Raw genomic sequence first — 20,655 nt, 5'->3', positions numbered from 1 at the left:
GGTACTGGCATTAGAATAATAGACACGTAGAGAGTATGGAAGAGAATTAAGAGTCCAGAAAGGAGTCAAATATCAATTGTTAATTGAATTTTAACAAGGGTGCGAGGGAAAAAAATAGTCTCTTCAACAAGTCGTTCTTGGGCAGTTAGATTTCCACATGCATGAGAATGATGCTGAAATTTTACCTCACACCAAATATAAAAATTAAGTCAAAATGGGCCCAAAGCCTAACTGTAAGAGCTAAAACTATAAAGCTCTTAGAAGAAAGCAGAGTGATAAGTCTCTGTAACCTTGGGTTAGGAAATGTTTTCTTAGCTATGACACCAAACACATAAGGAACAAAAGAAAAAGTAGACAGATTGGACTCCATAAAAATGAAAGACATCTGTGCATCAAAGGACACTCTCAAGAAAATGAAAGGACAACCCACAGACAGAATGTGAGAAAATATTTGCAAATGATATTATCTGATAAGGGTCTAGTATCTCGAATATATAAAGAACTCCTACAACTCAACAACAAAAAGACAATTTAGAAACGGGCAAAGGACTCGAACAGAAATTGCTTTAAAGAATATATGCACATGGCCGGCAGGTACATGAAAAGATGTTTAACATCATTAGTTGTGAAGGAAATGCAAAATAAAACCACAAGGCGATATGGCTTTACATCCACTTGGATGGTTATAATTAAAAGGGACAAAAGGAAAATAAGTATTGGTGAGCATGTGAGGAAACTGGAGCCTTCATCTGTTGTTGGGAGGTACGTAAAATGGGGCAGGAGCTGTGGAAAACAGTTTTTGGTTCCTCAATAAGTTAAACACAACAAAAACTTTTGCATGAATATTCATAGCAGCACTATTCACAAGAGCCAAAAGGTAGAAACGACTCAAATGTCCATTGACTGAAGAAGGGACAAATAGAATATGCCATCCACGTAATGAAATATTATTCAGTCATGAAAAGGAGTGAAGAACTGGTCCGTGCCACAACACGGATGAAGCTTGAAAACATGCTAGGTGAAAGAAGCCAGGCAAAAAGGCCATATATTACATGCTTCCATTTATTTGCACTATTGAGATTAGGCAAATCCAGACAGAGGGAAGCAGACTGTCAGTTGCCGGAGGCTTGGGATGCGGGAGATGAGGAGTGACTGCTAATAGGCACAGGGTTTCCTTTAGGGGTGAAAATGTTTTGGAAGCAGATAGTGATGACGGTTGCACATTATTATCAATGTACTAAATGTTACTGAATTATGCACTGTAAAATGATTAAAATGGTGAATTTTATGTTATGTGAATTTTACCTCAAAGATAGTGAGTAGACAATTATTAGCTCCTGAAGGACCAAGGCATCTGGAAACCTTAGGGTTTTTTTTTGGAATGACCAGCCAGGATGTTGGAAACACACTATAAAGAATCTGAATGATAATTAAAATTGGTGTTGTGCTTTTCTAAAGATGGGGACAGATTTTAGGAACTCCAGGAATAGAAAGCAGAGTTCACCAGCCTTGTCACTATTGTCATTTTGGGCTGGATACCGCCATGTGGTGGGGCTGTCCTGGGCGCTTTGACAGGTTTAGCAGCGTCCCTGGCCCCTACCCACTAGATGCCAACAGTGCCTCCCAGCCCGACTGGGACACTGTGACAACCAAAAATGCCTCCACACGGTGCCAGATGTCCCCGGGGAGCAAAGTCACCCCTGGTTGAAAACTACCGTTATGACTTCTGCAGGACGGTTTGTTTTTCTGGGATTTTACCTTTTCCCGGAGAGTCTCCTTTAAAAGAATCCACTTCTAAGATCGTCCTTTAGTTATCTCCTGACAACACTGAAATCATTTTTTAAAAAAACAACATGGTTGTTGATTGCAAGGAAGCTTCCAAAAACCTCTCTCATTATAAGGGATCAACTACGTGATCAACTTGTAAACAGCAGTTTCTCACTGGCAACCACATGGCCTGGCAATAAGCTAAATGTGGATAGCACATAAAAAAAGAAAGAAAGAAAGTTAGTGTGCAACGTTCCCTTTTCAACCCTTTTTGGGCAAAGACTACGGCTCTGCCAGCATTCCAGAATAATGACAGCTGATGTGCCCTTTGTCAACTTTCCCTCCTTCTCCTTTGAAAATGCGGACCTAACTCCTTCCAGAAGCTCCTCCGATACCCTCTACTGAGTCTGGAATCAGACACCGTTAGCACAGAGAGCAACCTGTGCTCTAGACCCTCCTCCCCCTCAGCGGCCGCTGCCAGGGAAGCGAGGCTGGGCGTCCAGGACCCCGGTCCCCTGGCTGCTTCACCCCTACCCCCCCCCCGTGCCACTTTTATCTGTTTCCTATCATAGGCTTCTGACTACTTCCTCTGAAGCTGGAGTTCCATTCGATTTCATGTGAACCAGGAGTTCTGAAGCTGAGAAGTTTGAACGCCACCGGCCCCACACGAGCCCCCTCTTCTGCCGATGAGGAACCGAAACCCAGACTTTCAACTCATGGCCAGACTGCTTTCCCCTCTTCCAGGGAAGGCAGCCAAGCAGCTCCAGCAAGAGGTCGCTCCACGTCTGCTCTGCCTCAGTTTCTGCTTCCCTACATGAGCACACAACTTCTACCGTACAGCCTCATTCAGGGAATTAAATTGATGTAATAAGCAGCACGTAAGCACCACTGCTATGGACTGAATGTTTGTGTCCCCCTCCAAATTCATTTGTTGAAGCCCTAACCCCAGTGTGGAAGTCTCTGGAGGAGGGACCTTTGGGAGGTGATGTGGGTTAGTCTGATTCTGCCATGGAAGGACAGCACGAGACACTGGCCATCTGTGAAGCAAGAGGAGGCCAAGCCCCTGACCGTGTTACACCCTGATCTTGAACTTCCCAGCTTCTAAAACTGTAAGAAATAACTGTTGTTTAAGATACCCAGTCTGTGGTATCCTGTTACAGCAGCTTGAAGTGACTGAGAGAACAACCTATCACATGAGCTGTGTAAACTACTTCATCTCTTTCTCTAGGAAGAGGCTTGTTAACTCTTCACATGATTCCATCTAAACCTCATATGGTCAGGGCCACAAGAGAAGGCTCAGCTTACGGGACTATCCAGGGGCTCTGCCATTGTCTAACCCCATAGGTATCTTCCTCTAGCTGTTCTTGTCTGGAACCACAAGCTTCCGTGGTGCCGAAGGAAATGGTCACACATCGGATTATTCTCATTTCTGCTTCACATTCCGATATCATGGCGAGAGGTACCTGAGCCGAGGAGGTGACGTCAGTCAAGGTCAAGCTGAACTTCCTCATCCCCTTTCTAAGTTCTTAGTAAATCTAAAAGAATATGCATAGATGACATTTTACATCACTGCTGAAAGACATGAGGGAAAGGCAATATCCATGAGCCAGAACCTCTTGAGAAATTTCTGGAAACTACAGATTGGCCACAAACAGCCTGAATGAAGGACTGATAAATCTTCAGTTTATCTCAGGAAAAGAGGGTAAAGGTAAGGTTTCTCACAGTTGCTGCTCAGTGACGCCCCCCAGGGGCTTTGAATAATGATGCTGGAGACACAGGCAAACTCAGGGAGAGCTTTTCAAGGACAAATCTCAGCTGTATTCAAGCTTCTGAGAAGAGTACGATGTTGAGGTTCCCACAGGGTGGGAAGCCCGTCGCTTTTCCTAGGCAAGGTCAGCAGACAAGTAAAAGGAGGCTCTCTGGGAAGTGGATCCCAGAGAGAGCCCAGACTTCCTTGTCATGCCACAAGGAAAAGATGCCACCACACCCCCTGTGCCAAGCAAACAGGACAAACAAACTGCTGCATGAGACTGAAACCTTTTCCTTCTAGCTCCTTCTTGGCTCCCTATGGATGGACAGGTCTGTACTCTGGCAAACTTAAACTACAACAAAGACAATTCTTTTCCTTCACCCCTTAATCTGGGTCTGAAAGATGGGCACAGGGACCCACCCAGTTCCAACCAGAGCCCACTTCATATTTCATTTTCAGGTCATCCCTAATGAGGATGAACAAAACGAGAAGGATTACTGTTCACATGAAAAGATTCAGCTGTTCAGTAGACAAAGTGGATGTAAGAAGTCAGAGCAAAAGTCCACCTTTCAGACAGTCCTATGGAAGAAAACCTCTAAGCTGTATTGCAATGGAACATAAGGAGCTGCTGGGTTTATAAAGTGAGTCTAGGCAAGAATGATGAGGGAACAATGTGCCAATAAAATGGAGTGGAGCAGAGAAAAGGTGGAGGAGACCGAGCATTACTAAGACGTGAAATGGAACACAACTGTGAGAAACTCGAATGAAGCCAGAGGAAGACGGTTGAAAAGATGACTTATCTGAGGGGGAAAAAGCAAAAGGAAAAGGAGGGCGATACAGGAGATCCAAAACATAGCTACACTGAATTCGAAGGGAAAGAATGAAGCAGCGGAAGTGAGCACTGGAGAAGCTATCTTTAAATCCAGGCCAAAAAAATGTGCAGTAGGTTCCAGGCAACACAACGAAAATTGCCCCCAAAGCAGAAATTTCCAGGAGACATTTTTTTAATTTGACTGGGAAAAAAATTCTATCAGCATCTTGGCTAGAAAATATATAGTTATGCAAAGAGAATATTTGACAAGTCAAAAACAAAAACAATAATCAAGTTGACCTCAAGTCATTTATAAAGTGTTTAATACCAAGAAAAGAAGGAGTAAGGACAGTATCTTGAAATAAAAAAATATATATACATATAATTTAAGTTTTATATACAGAGAAGTTGCTGTTCGTGTGTTTAGGCTCAGGCATGTAAAGGCTTAGAAAATGTGTTTTGCTTATTTCTTCGTTGGTAAAAATTTTTAGGTGTTATACTCAGTTTCACTATAGTAGTAAACATTTGAAACCTTGTGAACCATGCAGGCTCTGTAGCAACTCCTCAAGTCTGCCATCACTATAGCATGGAAGCAGGTATGGACGATTTGTAAGCCAATGGGCATGGATGTATTCCAATAAAACTTTATTTACAAAAACAGGCCAGAGTTTGCTGGCCCTTGTTCCGCACGGTAGACAAAGCAATATCCTGAGCTCATGAGTGAGTAAATCACAGTATATAATGAAAGGGCAATTAGTATTATTAAGCTAAATTATAGAAAGACACAAAAGCAGGATAAATAATGCAATCATTTAATAGCAATAATCTAAATTTAAATGTGAAATTTTATTAACCCAAAGATGTGAGTTTCAGGGAGAAAAGAAAGTCCAAGTATGCTAAACTGCTTCCCTCACATGGGCAAAGGTGACTGACAAAAGTTGTGGCAAAAAAGAACTGAAGGTTAAAAAAAAATGTTTTTGAAAAGCTCTTAAAAAAAAAAAACAGAAAAGAAAAAGAAAAGCTCTAAGATAACTTCTCCTAGAAATAAAAATAGGAGACAACCTTTCCAAAACACTGCAGAATTAAAAAGCAAAGAAAATAAATGGTCCAATTTGCAAGAGACAGAAAACAAAGAAAAGGAAGCAAGCATAAAGCCAGAAAGCATAAAGCAAGAAGACAAACATCAAACCAAATATATCTGTTATAATCGCTGGAAATTAGTTAAATCCTTACTGAGAGACAACTATCCGGATCAGGTGCATACACTATAAAAAAATCTATGTGATGCAAGACACACAAGCTGGTATATAAGAAGACACGCAAGGGTATGTTGGCAAATGCAAACAAAAACACATTAAAGAGTACAGTATTAATTTTTTAAGCGTACATCAAGGAAAAATAAATAGGACAAAAAGTCTATCTTTTTTTTTTTTAAAGATTTTATTTGTTTATTTGACAGAGAGAGAGAGACAGCGAAAGCAGGAACACAAGCAGGGGGAGTGGGAGAGGGAGAAGCAGGCTTCCCGCCGAGCAGGGAGCCCGATGAGGGGCTCGATCCCAGGACCCTGGGATCAGGACCTGAGCCGAAGGCAGACGCTTAACGACTGAGCCACCCAGGCGCCCCCAAAAAGTCTATCTTTAATGAAGATATTATTGAGTCAGTATTTTAAGTATCAAGCAACTGCATCAGCATATATAAAGCCAACCTGTTAAAAATAGAAAAATTGGAGAATTATTCCCAGTAGCTGTGTGACGCTAATCATACCTCTCTTGATATTTGATGAAGAAAGTAGATGATGGATAAAGATAAAGAACAGCAATTTAGGAAGATCTTTAAAATGCCACTATTAAAGCTGAGTTAACATGTACCTATTAAATATGAAATCTATTAAATATGCTAATTATTGATCATATTGAGTCATAAAGAAAACCTCAACAAATTCCATAAGCTAGACATGATTTAGTTCACATTTTCTGACCACACTGTAGTAAATCTGAAATTGGTCTTTAGAAGTGGGGGATTTAAAACGCCAATTATTTTCAAAATAACAGACAACAAGAACACTGCAAGGAATCCTCTTCTGTCTACACAGGACAAAGGGAACATTAAAAGGGGAAAGACAGGGCAACTAAATGAGAGCACTGCTTAGCAAAACACAGGACAAGGAGCTCAAGTTTGCTTGAAGGAAAACGTACAGCTTTGACTGTTTTGAATCGTAGACAAGGAAGAATTAAAATACATGAAGCAGACATTCTGTGAAAGGTAATAAAAAAAGAGCAAAATATAACCAGACAAAGTAAAAGAAAGAAATTTCTAAAGATTAAGTTGTTGCACTGAAAAACAGATTAAAAGGATCGCTACATCCAGGACATGGGTTCCTTGAAAAGACTAGTAAGACAGACTATTTTCCAGGACATCTCAGCGAAGACGGAAAGAAGAAAACATAAGCACATGATGTGGGAAATGAGAAAGATAGAACAGAAATGAAAAATTAAAGAATTTTCTGTAGAGTTCTATGCGAAAATGTTAAGCCTCAATGAGAAGGAAAATGGAAAATAAGAAAACAAAGATTATCAAATCTGACAATCAGAATAGACCACTATCCATGGAAGAAATAGAAACCAGTCTCCAAGAATTGCATCCATAAAAGGAGCTGTGCCCAAATGTTTTACGGGCAAGTTCTTTCAAACCTTCAAAGAACACATAATTCTTATGCTATTTAAACTGCTACAGATTGTAGAAAAAAATGAAAAGTGTCACAGTTGGCTTTATGATGTTAACATAAACTTGATACCAAAATGTGACAAAACAAGCATAATAAAATAAAACAATACATTCAATTCACATAGAAATACAGATGCAATCCAGAAATAAGAGATTTAGTATCACACAGTAGAATAAAAAAGAACAATGCCACTGATCAAGAGAGAATTTAATCCAAGAATACACGGATAGGTTAATATTATGAAATAAAATTTATCATATCAGTGTCAATGAAAAAAGTTGATAGTGATGGGTAGCACAAAAGGAGCATTTGATAAAATTAAAAATTCGATTTTGATAAGATGTTTCCATAAGCTATAGAAAGATACCACACCTTGATATGATGAAATGTGTTGATCTAAAACCAACAAGGAGTGCCATATCTAATGCTGAACCACCGAAGCAGCGTTTCCCAAATTTACTACTGTAATAGTTTTCTAGGACATGTTAGTAAGTGTGATGAAAAGTAAAGTGTAAAAAATAGTTCCAAAGTGGTTAGGGAAATGAATGGAGCGACATGTCATATGTCTTAACAGGAGGGCTCGGCATGATAAAAATGTCACTTTTCAAATTAAACTATGCATCCTAAAAATTTATGATTAACATGTGACAGGATTTGTGTGTGGTGGGGGCCTGTGGGGGACAGGGTTTTTCTGGAAAAATGAATGTGCAAGGATGGACAAGATTTCATCCAGAGGCCTTAAACCAGAAAATGTTAAAATGTATTATGAAACCACAATAATTAAAATAACGTATAGAACTGTCAAATTACTGTGATGTACATCTGACATATGTATAATATTTATTATATTATATTCTAATATATTATTATATATAATATTACATGTTATATACTATTATATTATACATAAAAACATAAATATACTATAAGTATTATATTTGTTATAAATATAAATATTATATTAATATTTCATATAAATATACATATAATATTACATTATTTGTGAATCACACTACAATAAAAAAAGAATAAAAATTTTTTATTGAAAAAGAATAGTGTGGCACCAATGCCACAGCAGAGAGATGCAAATTACGGAACGGATGTGGGAGTCCCAAGATTCTTTTTAATACAACAAAGGTGGTTTTCCAAATAAGAGAGGAAAGGATATATTATTCACCAAATCTTTTAAGAATATCTGCCTAAAAAAAAAAAGAGAGAGAATATCCGGCTAACCATTTCAAAATCTATATGGTTAGACATCACCTACCAAAATACAAAAATAAATTCCAGATAGATTACAAATGATGCCCTGAAAGAACTCGGGGAAAATACTGGTTATGTAACTGGCATTGGGGAACATCTCTCCAAGCATCCCCAGGGGGACACAACTCATATAAATAATTAGATTAAAATATGTGACTACATAAAAATGTTAAATGCCCATATATTTGCGAAAACCACAAAAACAATAAAATGCAAAAAAAACCCAATGGGAAGCATAGTTGCTAAATATGTGCAAGAATTATATTACTAAATACTCCTCATCTTTATTCCCTTTTTAGCAAACCTCTCCATCTGTCTGCAATCCATTTGCCTTTCCACAGAAGGTGGACGCCGCCCTGGGAAGAAGGAGGACCTGATTCAGAGGAACGTCCCATTTAGCCAGAAAAAGGAAGGGAATGTTTTCCCCGTCTAACTTCTATAGGTGGACTGTGGGGGGAAATGGGGAAGGAGGTAGTGGAAAGAGGCAGCTGGGTGTTTGTTCTGAGCTCCCCTCTCAACAAGGACTTCGAGGCATTTAAGATAAAGGTGGGATTGAAGGTGATTTTTCCCATCCTCCATTCTGGGTGTCTGGGAGATGCCACATGACAGCTACCGCACCATGAAAGTTACAGCCAGCACGGTTCGGCAGAGAGCAAACCCGGTCAACACACCTGTATGGTGTGGTGTGGTGTGTGTGGTGTGTGGGGCATGGTGTGGTATGCGTGGTATCTGTGGTGTGGTGTGGTGTGTGTGGTATGGTATGGTGTGCAGGGTGTGGTGTGTGTGGTGTGGTGTGGTATGGTATGGTGTGTGGTGTGGTATGGTGTGTGGTATGGTGTGTTGTGGTGTGTGTGGTGTGGTATAGCATGTGTGGTGTGTGTAGTGTGGTATGGTGTGTGGTGTGGTGTGGTGTGTGTGTAGTGTGGTGTGGTATGCTGTATGTGGTGCGGTTATGATATGGTGTGGTGTGTGTGGTGTGGTGTGGTGTATAGTGTGGTATGGTATGTGGTGTGGTGTGGTGTGTGTGTAGTGTGGTGTGGTATGGTGTATGTGGTGTGGTGTGTGTGGTGTGGTATGGTGTGTGGTAGGTGTGGTGTGGTGTGGTGTGTGTGGTGTGGTATGGTGTGTGGTAGGTGTGGTGTGGTGTGTGTGGTGTGGTATGGTGTGGTGTGGTGTGTGGGGTGTGGTGTGGTGTGGTGTCTGTGGTGTGGTGTGATGTGGTGTGGTGTGTGTGGTGTGGAAGGAACCCATGGGGCTCTCCATGCCTTAAGACAGGGGTGAAACATTGTTGAGGATTTTAGCTCAGGAGCAAGAGGTGATCACGGGGGCTCCAGGGACAAAGTGACTCCCTGGCCAATGGCAACAGAGCAGTTATCTCCCCAGCCAGGAACGAATGGAGTCACAGGCAAACTTTGAGGGTCTGAAGTCCCAGGGAGGACTGTGTGGGGCTGGGTCATCAAGTGGGACAACGGGCCACAATGAACAGCCTCAGACTCATTAGGGAACAACTAGTTTTTAGTCACTCGACTACACCAACCTCCCCAATGCAGGACACTAAAAATCACACTTAAGGGTCAGTCAAGGGTCCTAATTTCCTATCCACATACCATGAGATCATGTGAGCCCCTGGACCTGGTCAACAACTTAGCAGGCAAATCTGTACAGCTTGTGTTACTTCAAAGAGGCTAAGTATATAAAGACGCTTAAATGATGGGATCAGGCCAAGCTTATTGGATTTGACTAAAAGTGTGTGTGTGTGTGTGTGTGTGTGTGTGTCTGTGTGTGTGTGTGTATTTCCATGAAGTTCATGAAAAAGATCACATCGCTTTTTCGAAAATAAAGAAGCTACATTTTCTCAGCAATATCTGATTATAGCATGAGAAAAGAACTGGCAACCCAGTATATACTATAAATAAGTGATTAATATCTTCAGTGTATAAAATGAGCTTACAAATAGAAAAGAAATAAAAATAAATGGTTTATAAAAAGCGGCCAAAATGCACAGACAAGCAATTTCACATTACAAAAGTCGAAATACAAATGACTAATAAGAATACAAGGGGAAATTTTTCAAATAGCAAAGAAACATACAATTTAAAAATGAGAAGCCACAATGCAAGCGTCCAGCTGGCAAACCAAAGAGCGCTAAAATACAGGGAACCTGCTAGACAAGGAAGGTAGGTCTTCCCATCTGAACCTGAGACCGTGAGGCAACAAGACACAGCAATGCCTTCGTCCTTAAGTGCTCTCTCCTTCAGAGTAATGACTTGCCTGTCTGCAGCCTGATTTGAAAGAGTCGACTATTGTTCAAAGTATTGTTGGAACTAATTCTAGATGTTTTCTGAGCCTGCAGCACATTCTTTTGAATATGACGGTAAATCTTCATTGACAGTTTCATCTCATGGAAAGAGCCAGAATTAATTTAAAGCCAAGTCTGCTTATACTATTTGTGATCAGAGAAAGGTTTTCTCATAAATCTGTTCTGGAGGCCATGACAAAGAGGCATTCCAGAACTATGTAGCAGCTCATGGAAATAACCATTTGCCACCGCAGGTGCTAAGGATGGTACCTGGCAGGACATCTCTCACCTGTCTGGTGTAAAGGTCTCCCACTGGCCTGTCCACAGTCCTCTTTCCACGAAGCCTTTGACAGTCTGAAATATAGGCTTGGTCATGTCACCCTCGTTCCTGGTCAAAAACTCATAAAATGGCTCGAAAAGCGTATTTGGTCTGGTTCCTTTCTCCCCAGCTTCATTTGTTACCAGCTATCTCACAGACCTTCAGTTCTGGCCACACCAGTCGTCTGGAAAATCCTCACGGACATCTAGTCAACCCTGTCAGAGTCCTTGCCCATTCTGCTCCCCACCTCCCCCGCCACCCTCTCAGCCACCGAACATCTCCCCATCCTGCACATCTCGGCTCAAAGGTCAAGCCTTCCTTCACAGCAAGACTTTTCTGCCCTCCCTGCTCACGGTCGTTCTTAGCCACAGTATATGTTTTCAAGGCACCACCTATGTCCTCTTCACTGTGCAGTTTGGATTTTTTAATCAGACATTTTATCTGATCCAAAGAGATTAGAAGCCTGCAGGAAGGCGAGGACCCAGACTCTTTTTATTTGGTGCATGGCATAAAGCCCAGCATACCGGAAGTCCTCAATAAATAACTAGCAGATGAAAGAGAAATGTTATTTGACATGCTTGTGAGGTAGATAGGCCACAAGATGGTCAGAATAATCCTCCCTCCTTCTCTGCATCTGCCACTCACCCATCAGGACATCAAGCTATGTCCTTCGTCCTTCCACCTATGTGGGCCTTGTGACTTGCTTTCACTGCAGAATGAGACAGCAGTGACACTGGGCCAGGCCTGGGCCTAACTCTTCAAAGGCCTGGCAGTGTCTGCCCTGGTTCTCTTAGAGAGAACAGCCATCCTGTAAAAAAGCTGGTCTAGGGGCGCTTGGGTGGCTCAGTCACTTAAGTGTCTGACTCTTGGTTTCAACTCAGGTCATGATCTCAGGGTTGTGGGATCAAGCACCGTGTCGGGCTCTGCGCTCTGCAGGGAATATGCTGGAGATTGTCTCTCCCTTTCTGTCTCCCTCTATTCCTCCCCTTGCTCATGCTCATGCTCTCGCTCTCTCTCTCCTTCTAACATAAATACTTAAAATTAATAAAAAAGAAAGAAAAAGAAAGAAAGAAGGCAGGAAGGCAAGGAAGGAAGGAAGGAAGAAAGGAACAAGGAAGGAAGGAAGGAAGGAAGAAAGAAAGGAAAGAAAGAAAGAAAGAAAGAAAGAAAGAAAGAAAGAAAAAGAAAGAAAGAAAGAAAGAAAGAAAGAAAGAAAGAAAGAAAGAAAGAAAGAAAGAAAGAAAGAAAGAAAGAAAGAAAGAAAGAAAGAGAAAACGAGCAAGCTGGTCTACACCACTGGAGGAAGAAAGGCCACCAGTTCTGAAAGCCAGCCCAGGTCAGATATACTGGGTCTTGACTCATCCCTGCCCCACAGAATCATGAGCTATAAAACAGTTGTTGCTTTAGACTACTATGTTTTGGGATGGTTTGTGGTACAGCCGGAGTAACCGAGAAACAGGCCTCTATCTTAAAATCGTAATGGCTCTCAGATTATCTTCACACCATTATCTCTAAGAGGTCCATCTTCTCAGGTTAAGAATCGGGGGCCTGTAACAAAGCAACCCAATGTCTGGTTATTTTGGGCATCCACAAGAGTCAGAGTTGTTATATGTCCTTTATATGTCATTACCTGCACTTGCCCTTTTTTCTTGCCGTGTCTCACACATCACCGTCTGAAACTTTGCTATGCATTTCATTGTGCAGATTTTCAGCTCCATTAGGGCAGGGATTTTTTTCTTGTTTTTTTCTCCAGCAATTCTAGCTGCCTGGCACATAGTAGATGCTCAATGAAATTTTGTTGAATGAATGAATCATTCTTTATCTCAGTGCTTCTACCTGATAAGCCCCTTGCAAGATCTACCTGCCCTCAAACACCCCATTTTTTTAAAGATTTTATTTATTTATTTGACAGAGAGAGACACAGCGAGAGAGGGACCACAAGCAGGGGGAGTGGGAGAGGGAGAAGCAGGCTTCCCGCTGAGCAGGGAGCCCGACGCATGGCTTGATCCCAGGACCCTGGGATCATGACCTGAGTCGAAGGCAGATGCTTAACAACTGAGCCACCCAGGCGCCCCTCAAACACCCCATTTTAAAACACATTCTTTCTCCTCACTACAGCATGGTCTGCTATCTTTTTAATTTTAACATAAATATAAAATATTCTATGTCCACAGGAACCACAGCTCAGCCCAACACAGCCTCCTTTGACTCAGAGGTAACAGCAATGACTAGGTCCAATAATAATGCCTATTTTGTATTGAAATCAGAGAACCAGAGTTTAGACATACACCGATGTGTTCAGTAAATGTTGCCCCCTTTATCCCTTTCTTTCTGACATTCTCTCTTTCTTGGACCTCCAAAGGCATCTACACACTACCTATGTCAGTAACGGTCTGCAAGTCACATGCGCACTGATAAAATTCATATTTATGGCCATTTACTCTCTGCTAGGCACTGTGCCAGGCGGTCGATCTGTACAACACGTCCTATTTTATGAAAAAGAAAGCCTAGCTTTCAATCTCAGGCCACGACTTTTCCCACTCAGCCCGATGACTCTGGAACTGGCAGGCTCTAGACCAAGGGATAAAGTAAGCAAAGATGACGTACATGCTTTAGGTGCTGAAGCTCCCCCCGAGACACATTTTTCACCTTTCTATTCTCCCTGTTCAGCTCCATGATCAAAACCTGGCTTTTCAAAACATTCACTCCAAGGTATCAATGACTGATAACAGCCTCAGAGGTGACACCCCTCCCTACAAGGGGTTCTGACTTTCAGCCAAACGATGAGGATGCAAAAAGAAAACAAGACTTGAGGGTGGGCAAGTCAGATTTCTACCAGCAATCACACTATTCAGTCGAGTCTAGCAACCAACCTAGCCTTGATGGGAAGAGCTGGGGAGGAAGGAAGTGTGGAGGCAGTGAGGAGCCCTCTCACAGGGCAGAAGGGCGGCCCTCGGCCATGAAGGAGTGCTCACTCACTATCCTGGGCCAGTTCCTACACGTGTGGGCGCTTTCTTCTCAGCTTTGTATACCACACACATCCCTTCCTTAGTTTCTAACCCTGCTGTTCTCTGACAGCCTAGCTCAGACTGATAATCTCTTCTTCCCAAGAAGTACTTGTCATACATAAGAGCTTGTGTCCATTGTATATGATAATCTAATGGCCCATTTATTCTTCCTGTTCACATTTTGCATGAAAAATGTACCTAAGACAGTTACTAAAAACAAATAACATCTCACTGATGGCCCAGCAGAAGCAGTGCAGGCTTCAAGTCCCTGCTCAGTCAACAGTGGTACATCTAGAAGTTTCCACAGTGCCCCCAGACACAGTTAACTGTGATATTCCTTCGCACTTCTAATACCACTTCATAGACTTGTGATAATTGTTCCTAATTTGTTTCCTTAACTAGACTGTGACGCCCTTGAGGGCAGGGAATGTGCTTTATTCATCTTTTTGTTCTAACTCAGTGCCTGGTACTTACTATACAGTCAATAAATCCTGGAAGAAATAGGCTCTTGCTCACGTGGTGGCATGAAGACACTGTGGACCACAGATCCTGGTATGTTGAGGGACCTTTTGCCGACCGAGCAGCCTGGTCAGACTGCCAACTGTACATTTTCAATTTCCCTCCTGCTGCACTGCATTATTAGGATTTAAAGGAGGCCCAGTGATTCTGGGTGCTCCTGTCTTACCACGACTTCCTGCCACTGTAACCTTTCACCTCAATGTTAATAATTCCCCAGGAGAGCAGATACAGGAGGTAGGCCCTGGTTAGACCAGAGTTCCCTTTTGTCTACTATCTGAATCTGTATGACTCCTAATCTGTTCCAGTTTATGTCCCTGCATAAACATGTCTTTACTGTGGTGCCTAAGGTATGGTCAATCATCAGCAACATTCCCCATAATCCTCAGCCTCTTAGCTATTAGAGAGTAACACACAACTTCTTGACTGGTCTTTCAACTTATGACTATAAATCTCAAATATGTCCTTAGGACTTTCTGGTGACTCCACTAAATTTCCATAATCTATTTACTCCTCGCCTCAACGATTAGTATTTCGCATCTTCTTTTGCTCGTCAAACCAGCATCATTTCCTATTCCTTCCTCACTTGTAGCTGATGATCTTGCTTTTCATTAGGTCAAAGGCATAAATATATTCTGAAGAGCTGATTGCCTCTCCTCTCCATATCTGCTTGCCTCTGTCCTTTAATAGTCCCTGGCTTCTCCCTCACTTCCCAGCACTCCACTTGGGCACTGAATCCCACCTCCTCCCGGGCCTATACCATCAGCAACTCTATTCCATCGTTCCCTCAGAATATAAACGTGGTATCCTATCTCCCACTTTGGGAAATTCTCTCTTTAGATCCTTCTGGCTCTCCTCTATTTCCCTGCTCCACTGTCTAGGAAAACCTTTCCCAAGAGTTGTCTCTTTTCACTGTTCCCGCTTCCTCATCTTTTATTCTTTCTAGGAAGCACACAGTCAGGCTTTTGTCTCCCTCATTCCATGAGACTATTATCCTCAACGGACATCCTCCACATGGCCAAGTCCAATGTTGATTCCCAGCCCTCCTCTGACTCGGCCAAGCAGTAGCCTGTGACACAGCTGAATACTCTTGCCTTCTCGAAACATTTCCATTTGGCTTTGGGAACAACGCAGTCTCCTGGTTTTCCTCCTTCCTCCCTGGTCACTCCTTCTCAACTTCTTCTGCTAGTTGGTTCTCCTCCTCTCCCCGGCCCTCGAATGCCAGAATGCGCCAGGTTCAGTTCTTATCTCTCTTTTCTCTCCGTATGTCCTCCCTTGTAGATCTGTCCACTTCTGTGGCTTTGAATATGTTGATGTGTCTGTCCCCAGGTTACATGGTAGCCCAGCAGCCCCTTGCAGCTCTGAACGCATGTATCTAACTGCCACTTGGCATCTCTACTTAGATGTTGAACAGACACTACTCAGCGTGGCTACACAAAATAAATACGTGTGCTTCTGCTCCTGCCAGCCCCTAACGACTCCTTCATTCTCTAGTTTTCCCAGTCTCAGCCAAATGCACTACTGTTTGCCCAGGGGCTTAGGCCCCAGACCCAGAAGTTATCTTTAATTCCTCTCTTTTTTTCTCATACCCTATGTGCAAACGTGTCAGTTCCACCTGTGAAATAAGTGCTGAGCGTGATCACTTCTCACCACCCCCACGTGTTTCACCCAAGCGCTAGGCACCACGACCTTTCCACCCTTGGCTGCTCTAACAGCCTCCCAACCGGTTTCCCTGCTTCCACAGTCATCTCCCCAAACAGCCCACACTCCACCCAGCAACCAGAGTGATCCTTTAAAAATATAAAACCAGCCACTCCCCTCCTAAAACCTGTCTGGATGGCTTCCCATGGCAATTGGAATAATATGCAAATTCTACTTGGGCCTAAAAGACCCACATCACTCTGACCTAGTCTGTCTCCACAACCCGTTTTTGAACCTGTCTGCCCATGCATTCTCTGTAGTTCAGCCACTCTGGCCTCTTTGCTCTGCCTTGAACAGGTCAGGCTATTTCCCATCTCTGGACTTGCCGTCCCTCTACCCAAAAGGCCCTTCTGGACTTGGCAACGTTTACTCCTCACTTCAGTTAGGTCTGCTCCAATATCACCTCTTCAGAGAGAACTCCTCTGACCACCCAGCCCACTGCCCTGCAAATCTTTATCCTCTTAACCGGTTTACTTTTTCAATAATACTTAGTAATCCTTGACTTCTTGAGATATATTTGTTTGTCCATTTCCCCTAAAAGAATGCGAACATTTTACTGGTATAGAGTTTGTTGCCTTGTTCAGCCTATATGCGTAGAACAAGTGCTCCATACATACTTGATGAGGGCATGGATGCACGAATAAGCTTCAGGAGGAAGTAAGAGACGGGACACAGAAAGGTAGGGAAGCCGTGCTTCAGGCAAGAGTGTTATTTAAATAAATTCCAAGCTGTGATGTACTTCCAGGGACAGAGTCAGCAATAACGATGGGCAGGCACAATCGAAAGCCAGCTTAGTGGACTCAGAGGGCCTCTCAAGCAGCCCCGTTAGATAGAAATTTCTGCAACGATGAAAATGCACACTATCTCTGCTGTCCCCAGCAGTAGCCAGTGGCCACGTGTGGCTATTGAGCACTTGAACTTTGGCTAGTGGGAATGAGGGACTGGATATTAATTATCTTGAACTTTAATTTGCATTAAATAGCCACATGTGGCTGGTGGCTATGGTATTAGCGAAGCTCTAGAACCTGCAGAATCTCCCCCCACCCCAGTTTGGGATTTCAGAATAATAATGCATTCCTCACTGAGTTGTGGAGAGGATGAATGCGAGAAAGAGCCTGGACAAATGAAGTTTTGAGTTCGCCCTCAAAAACGAATAGCTGCTATTATGACACAGAGTTGCAAATTAAAGTACTTTCAATGCACGCTGCTTAAATTTGGCTCTGAAGTGCCTGAAACGAACTTTTATTAATTTTTATCATCAATTTTTTTGTTTGGTAGAGTTAGTGGACAAATGTGTGGGTCTATATTTGAGCTCACAAACTAAAAATAGCAAGCAACCATTTTGGGATCTCATGAAGGCCTTTCAGAGATAGATGACTATTCCAAGTGGAGCAGCTTGCTGATACTTACAATGAGCTAATTAGCTTTGACAATAGCTAATATGGCATTTGCAAAAGTTGGATTTGTAACATTACTGTATTATTTTCAAACAGTGTCATCTGCAACTTCCAGAATGATCTTGGATAAGAGTACCGTTTGTTTTAATACTATTAAAATAAAGGGGAAAGTATCACTTATTGGAAACATTATGTTGAATTCTTTAAAGCTTAAATTCGTTTGGACATAAAATCATCTTTTTTTTTTTTCTTGTCAGTGGCTGGCCACACTTTCTTCCATACTGAAACCAGAAAACAAAATTAACACAGATATAGAACATAAGCAGACCATTATGACTAACCCTTAGGAATAATCTAATCTAATAATAAAATTACACATTTGTTCAGAATAAGTATGGTGCTTATTTTTAGGCCAAGAGAATTTGCAGTCCATAGCAGCAGAGGCGAAAAGTGGCATTCCACAGCCCCTGCCCAAGTGTGTGCTGGAGACTCTGAGACTCCAAAGAAGAGGGATCTATTTAAATTAAACACAAGCTTAACGGCATTAAGAAAAGTTGACGTTCTTATTAAGGAGACCGATTAATCTGTTGGAAGCTACTTTACAGTAGTTGAAAAAGTGCCCTAGGACATAATAATATAAATGAAACTGGGAGAAGAAAGGGAACTAAAATTCACTCTTCTATAAAGGAGCATTTTCCTAACTGCCCCCCCCCCGCCCCCCGCGCTTTGCTGTTTGAAATGCAGATCCTTTTTCTTCCCCACACCCCCCCGCCCCCCCCACCCCGACTGTGAGTCTGGGGTGGCAGAGGGGAACAGGATGAAGATCCCTAAATACCAAGGTCAGGTGTTTAAAGACTTACCAATGGGCATCACCAAGAAAAAAGGCAGCCAGCAGAGGACGAAGCAGCCGACCACGATGCCCAGTGTTTTGGCCGCTTTCTTCTCCCGGGAAAACTTGAGGAGCCTCACGGAGAAGTGCGTCTTGTTCTTGGCGCTGGCCACCCCGGTGCCTCCTACGGGGACATTTTTCCGATGGATGCGGAGCGTCACCTGCTCCGAGTCCGACTTGTCGGTCTTGAGGCCAGACTTGAGGCCCCTGCTTTCCCTCTTGGCCACCACGTAGACCCGGCAGTACATGACCAGGATGATGGTCAGTGGCACGTAGAAGGAGCCCAGCGCCGAGAAGAGCACGTAGCCGGGCTCCTCCGTGATGTGGCAGATGGTCTCGTCCTCCGGGGCCGGCTGCCTCCAGCCAAAGAGCGGCCCGATGGAGATGACGAGGGAGAGGGCCCAGACACAGAGCAGAGCCATGAGACCCCTCTTCTGGGTGACGATGGTGGGGTAGCGCAGCGGGTAGCTCACACCTATATAGCGGTCGATGGAGATGATGCAGAGTCCCATGATGGACGCGGTGCAGCACAGGACGTCCACCGCCGCCCAGATGTTGCAGAAGACCCTTCCAAAGGCCCAGTAGCCCAGGATCTCGAAGATAGCTGAGAAGGGCAGCACGGTGGAGGTGAGTAGTAGGTCGGCCACCGCCAGGTTGACGATGTAGTAGTGAGTGACCGAGTGCAGATGCCGGTGGCAGGCCACGGAGAGGATCACGAGGATGTTGCCCAGCACACCGAAAATGATGAGGCCCCCCAAGATCACCCCGAGCAGAATGGCCTTGGATATGTTCACCGGTGCGGGCGGGTGGGTGCAGTTGGAACTGTCGGAGGCATTTCCAGAGAGAAACACCATGGTCCCAGCCGGGGCCGGCGAGGTCCGGCTCTCGAGAGCCACCCCCGGGCGAGGGCGGAGGCGGAAGCGAGGGAGCAGAATCAAAAGGTCTCGGCTCGGGGGAGCCTTGCCCGTTGGGGTTAGCTGGGGGTGAGAGAGAGCGCGCGGGTGGGAAGCAGCCCCGGCCTGCCGTGCAAACCCTCAGAAAGCCACGCAGAGGGGCAGGGCGTTAAAGGCGACATGGCCAGGGGCGCGCGGGGCTACACGCGGACCCTATCCACCGGTTGCGCTGGCCTGCGGCCCCAACTCCCTTCCTACCCGAGGCTTGGTGCGAAGCTGGAGGAGGCACGTTGGCAAAACGCAGTCGCAGAATTACCGGGGCCCGCTTCTGCGTACTGTCTGATCCGTCCTGCTTAGAAGATTCAGCATTCTGCACGTAATTTGGAATTCAACAGTGCAGCGCCAGTCTCCCCGCAAACCACAGTCAAGTACCGGTTTGCCGTCGACTCTCAAAGGCGGGGACCGCTGGCATCTGGGCGCTTCTGCCGGCCCGCAGTTACCCACAGGGTGAGTGGCCCGCGGTGGATTCGTGCTAGATCCAGCTTCTCTGCGCGCAGGCCGGGGGAAGTGGATAAAATGTTGGCCAGGACCGAGGCGGCTGAGGGGCGTTGTTTGCCCGAGTCCTCCTGAAAGAGCGCAAAGAGAAAGGCGGAGTGTATAGCAGACGGCCCGGGGAGCGCGGCCAAAGCCGGCTCGACGGACCGTGGGCGGCGGCTGGGGGCCCCGCCGACTCTGCGGTCCCGGAGCGGCGTGCTCTGCCGCAGCACAGGCGGCGCGCGAGCGGACCGCGCGCCGGGCTCCGTGCCGCTGGGAACCTGCCCTGGCGCGCGGCCCGAGGCCTCTGGCCCGCTCCAAGATCCGAAGCAAACAAACCCCAAGCTGCGGCGGCCAATTACGAGCGGCCGCGCAGCGAAATTAAACCCCGCGAAGCTCGCTAGGCGGGACTGCGGCTGGTGTGTGCGTTTGTGTGTGTCGCGCAGAGCCGAGTCGGTGAAAACTGGCGGTTGCCATTTGAACAGGTTGCATCGCAGCCACCTGGAGGGGGCGGCCTGGGAGAGGGAACCGCAGCGACCCGGGGACCGCAGACGAGGCCGTGCCACGCGCACGTTCACGCTGGAGGAATTCACACTCGGGTGTGCGGTGCGCGCCGGTCTGTGGACCAGCCAAGCCGGCTCGAGAGCCAGGTCCCGAGCAAAGCCTGGCGGGGCCCGAGGGCTGAACGCGACCCAGGTCGGTCCAGGAGCCCTTTTCAAGCCGCAGGATCGGAGGTGCCGGAGGACTTGAGCCTCCAGCCACACCCGGACGGGCTGCGCGGG

At 44.7% G+C, this 20,655-nt stretch overlaps 1 protein-coding gene across 5 annotated transcripts in view; it reads right to left on the bottom strand.

Moving 5' to 3' along the window:
- The window catches only part of ADRA1A (adrenoceptor alpha 1A), a 113,156-nt gene that overhangs the window by 91,350 nt on the left and 1,151 nt on the right, over positions 1–20,655 (bottom strand). For 3 of the 5 annotated variants that reach the window (XM_073892572.1, XM_073892573.1, XM_073892574.1), the window contains exon 2: positions 18,418–19,965. In XM_073892572.1, the coding sequence (XP_073748673.1) occupies positions 18,418–19,300 (883 nt within the window). In that variant the 5' untranslated portion in view covers positions 19,301–19,965. Of the gene's footprint in view, positions 1–16,858; positions 17,839–18,417; positions 20,164–20,655 lie in introns of those variants that run through there. The other 2 variants (XM_073892575.1, XM_025873992.2) reach the window with 2 other exon arrangements.

The sequence above is a fragment of the Callorhinus ursinus genome, unplaced genomic scaffold (genome assembly GCF_003265705.2).
Source record: "Callorhinus ursinus isolate GAN/ISIS: 27379988/994484 unplaced genomic scaffold, GSC_fseal_2.0 scaffold4, whole genome shotgun sequence".
Classification (NCBI taxonomy): domain Eukaryota; kingdom Metazoa; phylum Chordata; class Mammalia; order Carnivora; family Otariidae; genus Callorhinus; species Callorhinus ursinus.
The sequence above is the reverse complement of the archived record's forward strand: the minus strand, read 5'-3'. Positions and strand labels throughout refer to the sequence as shown.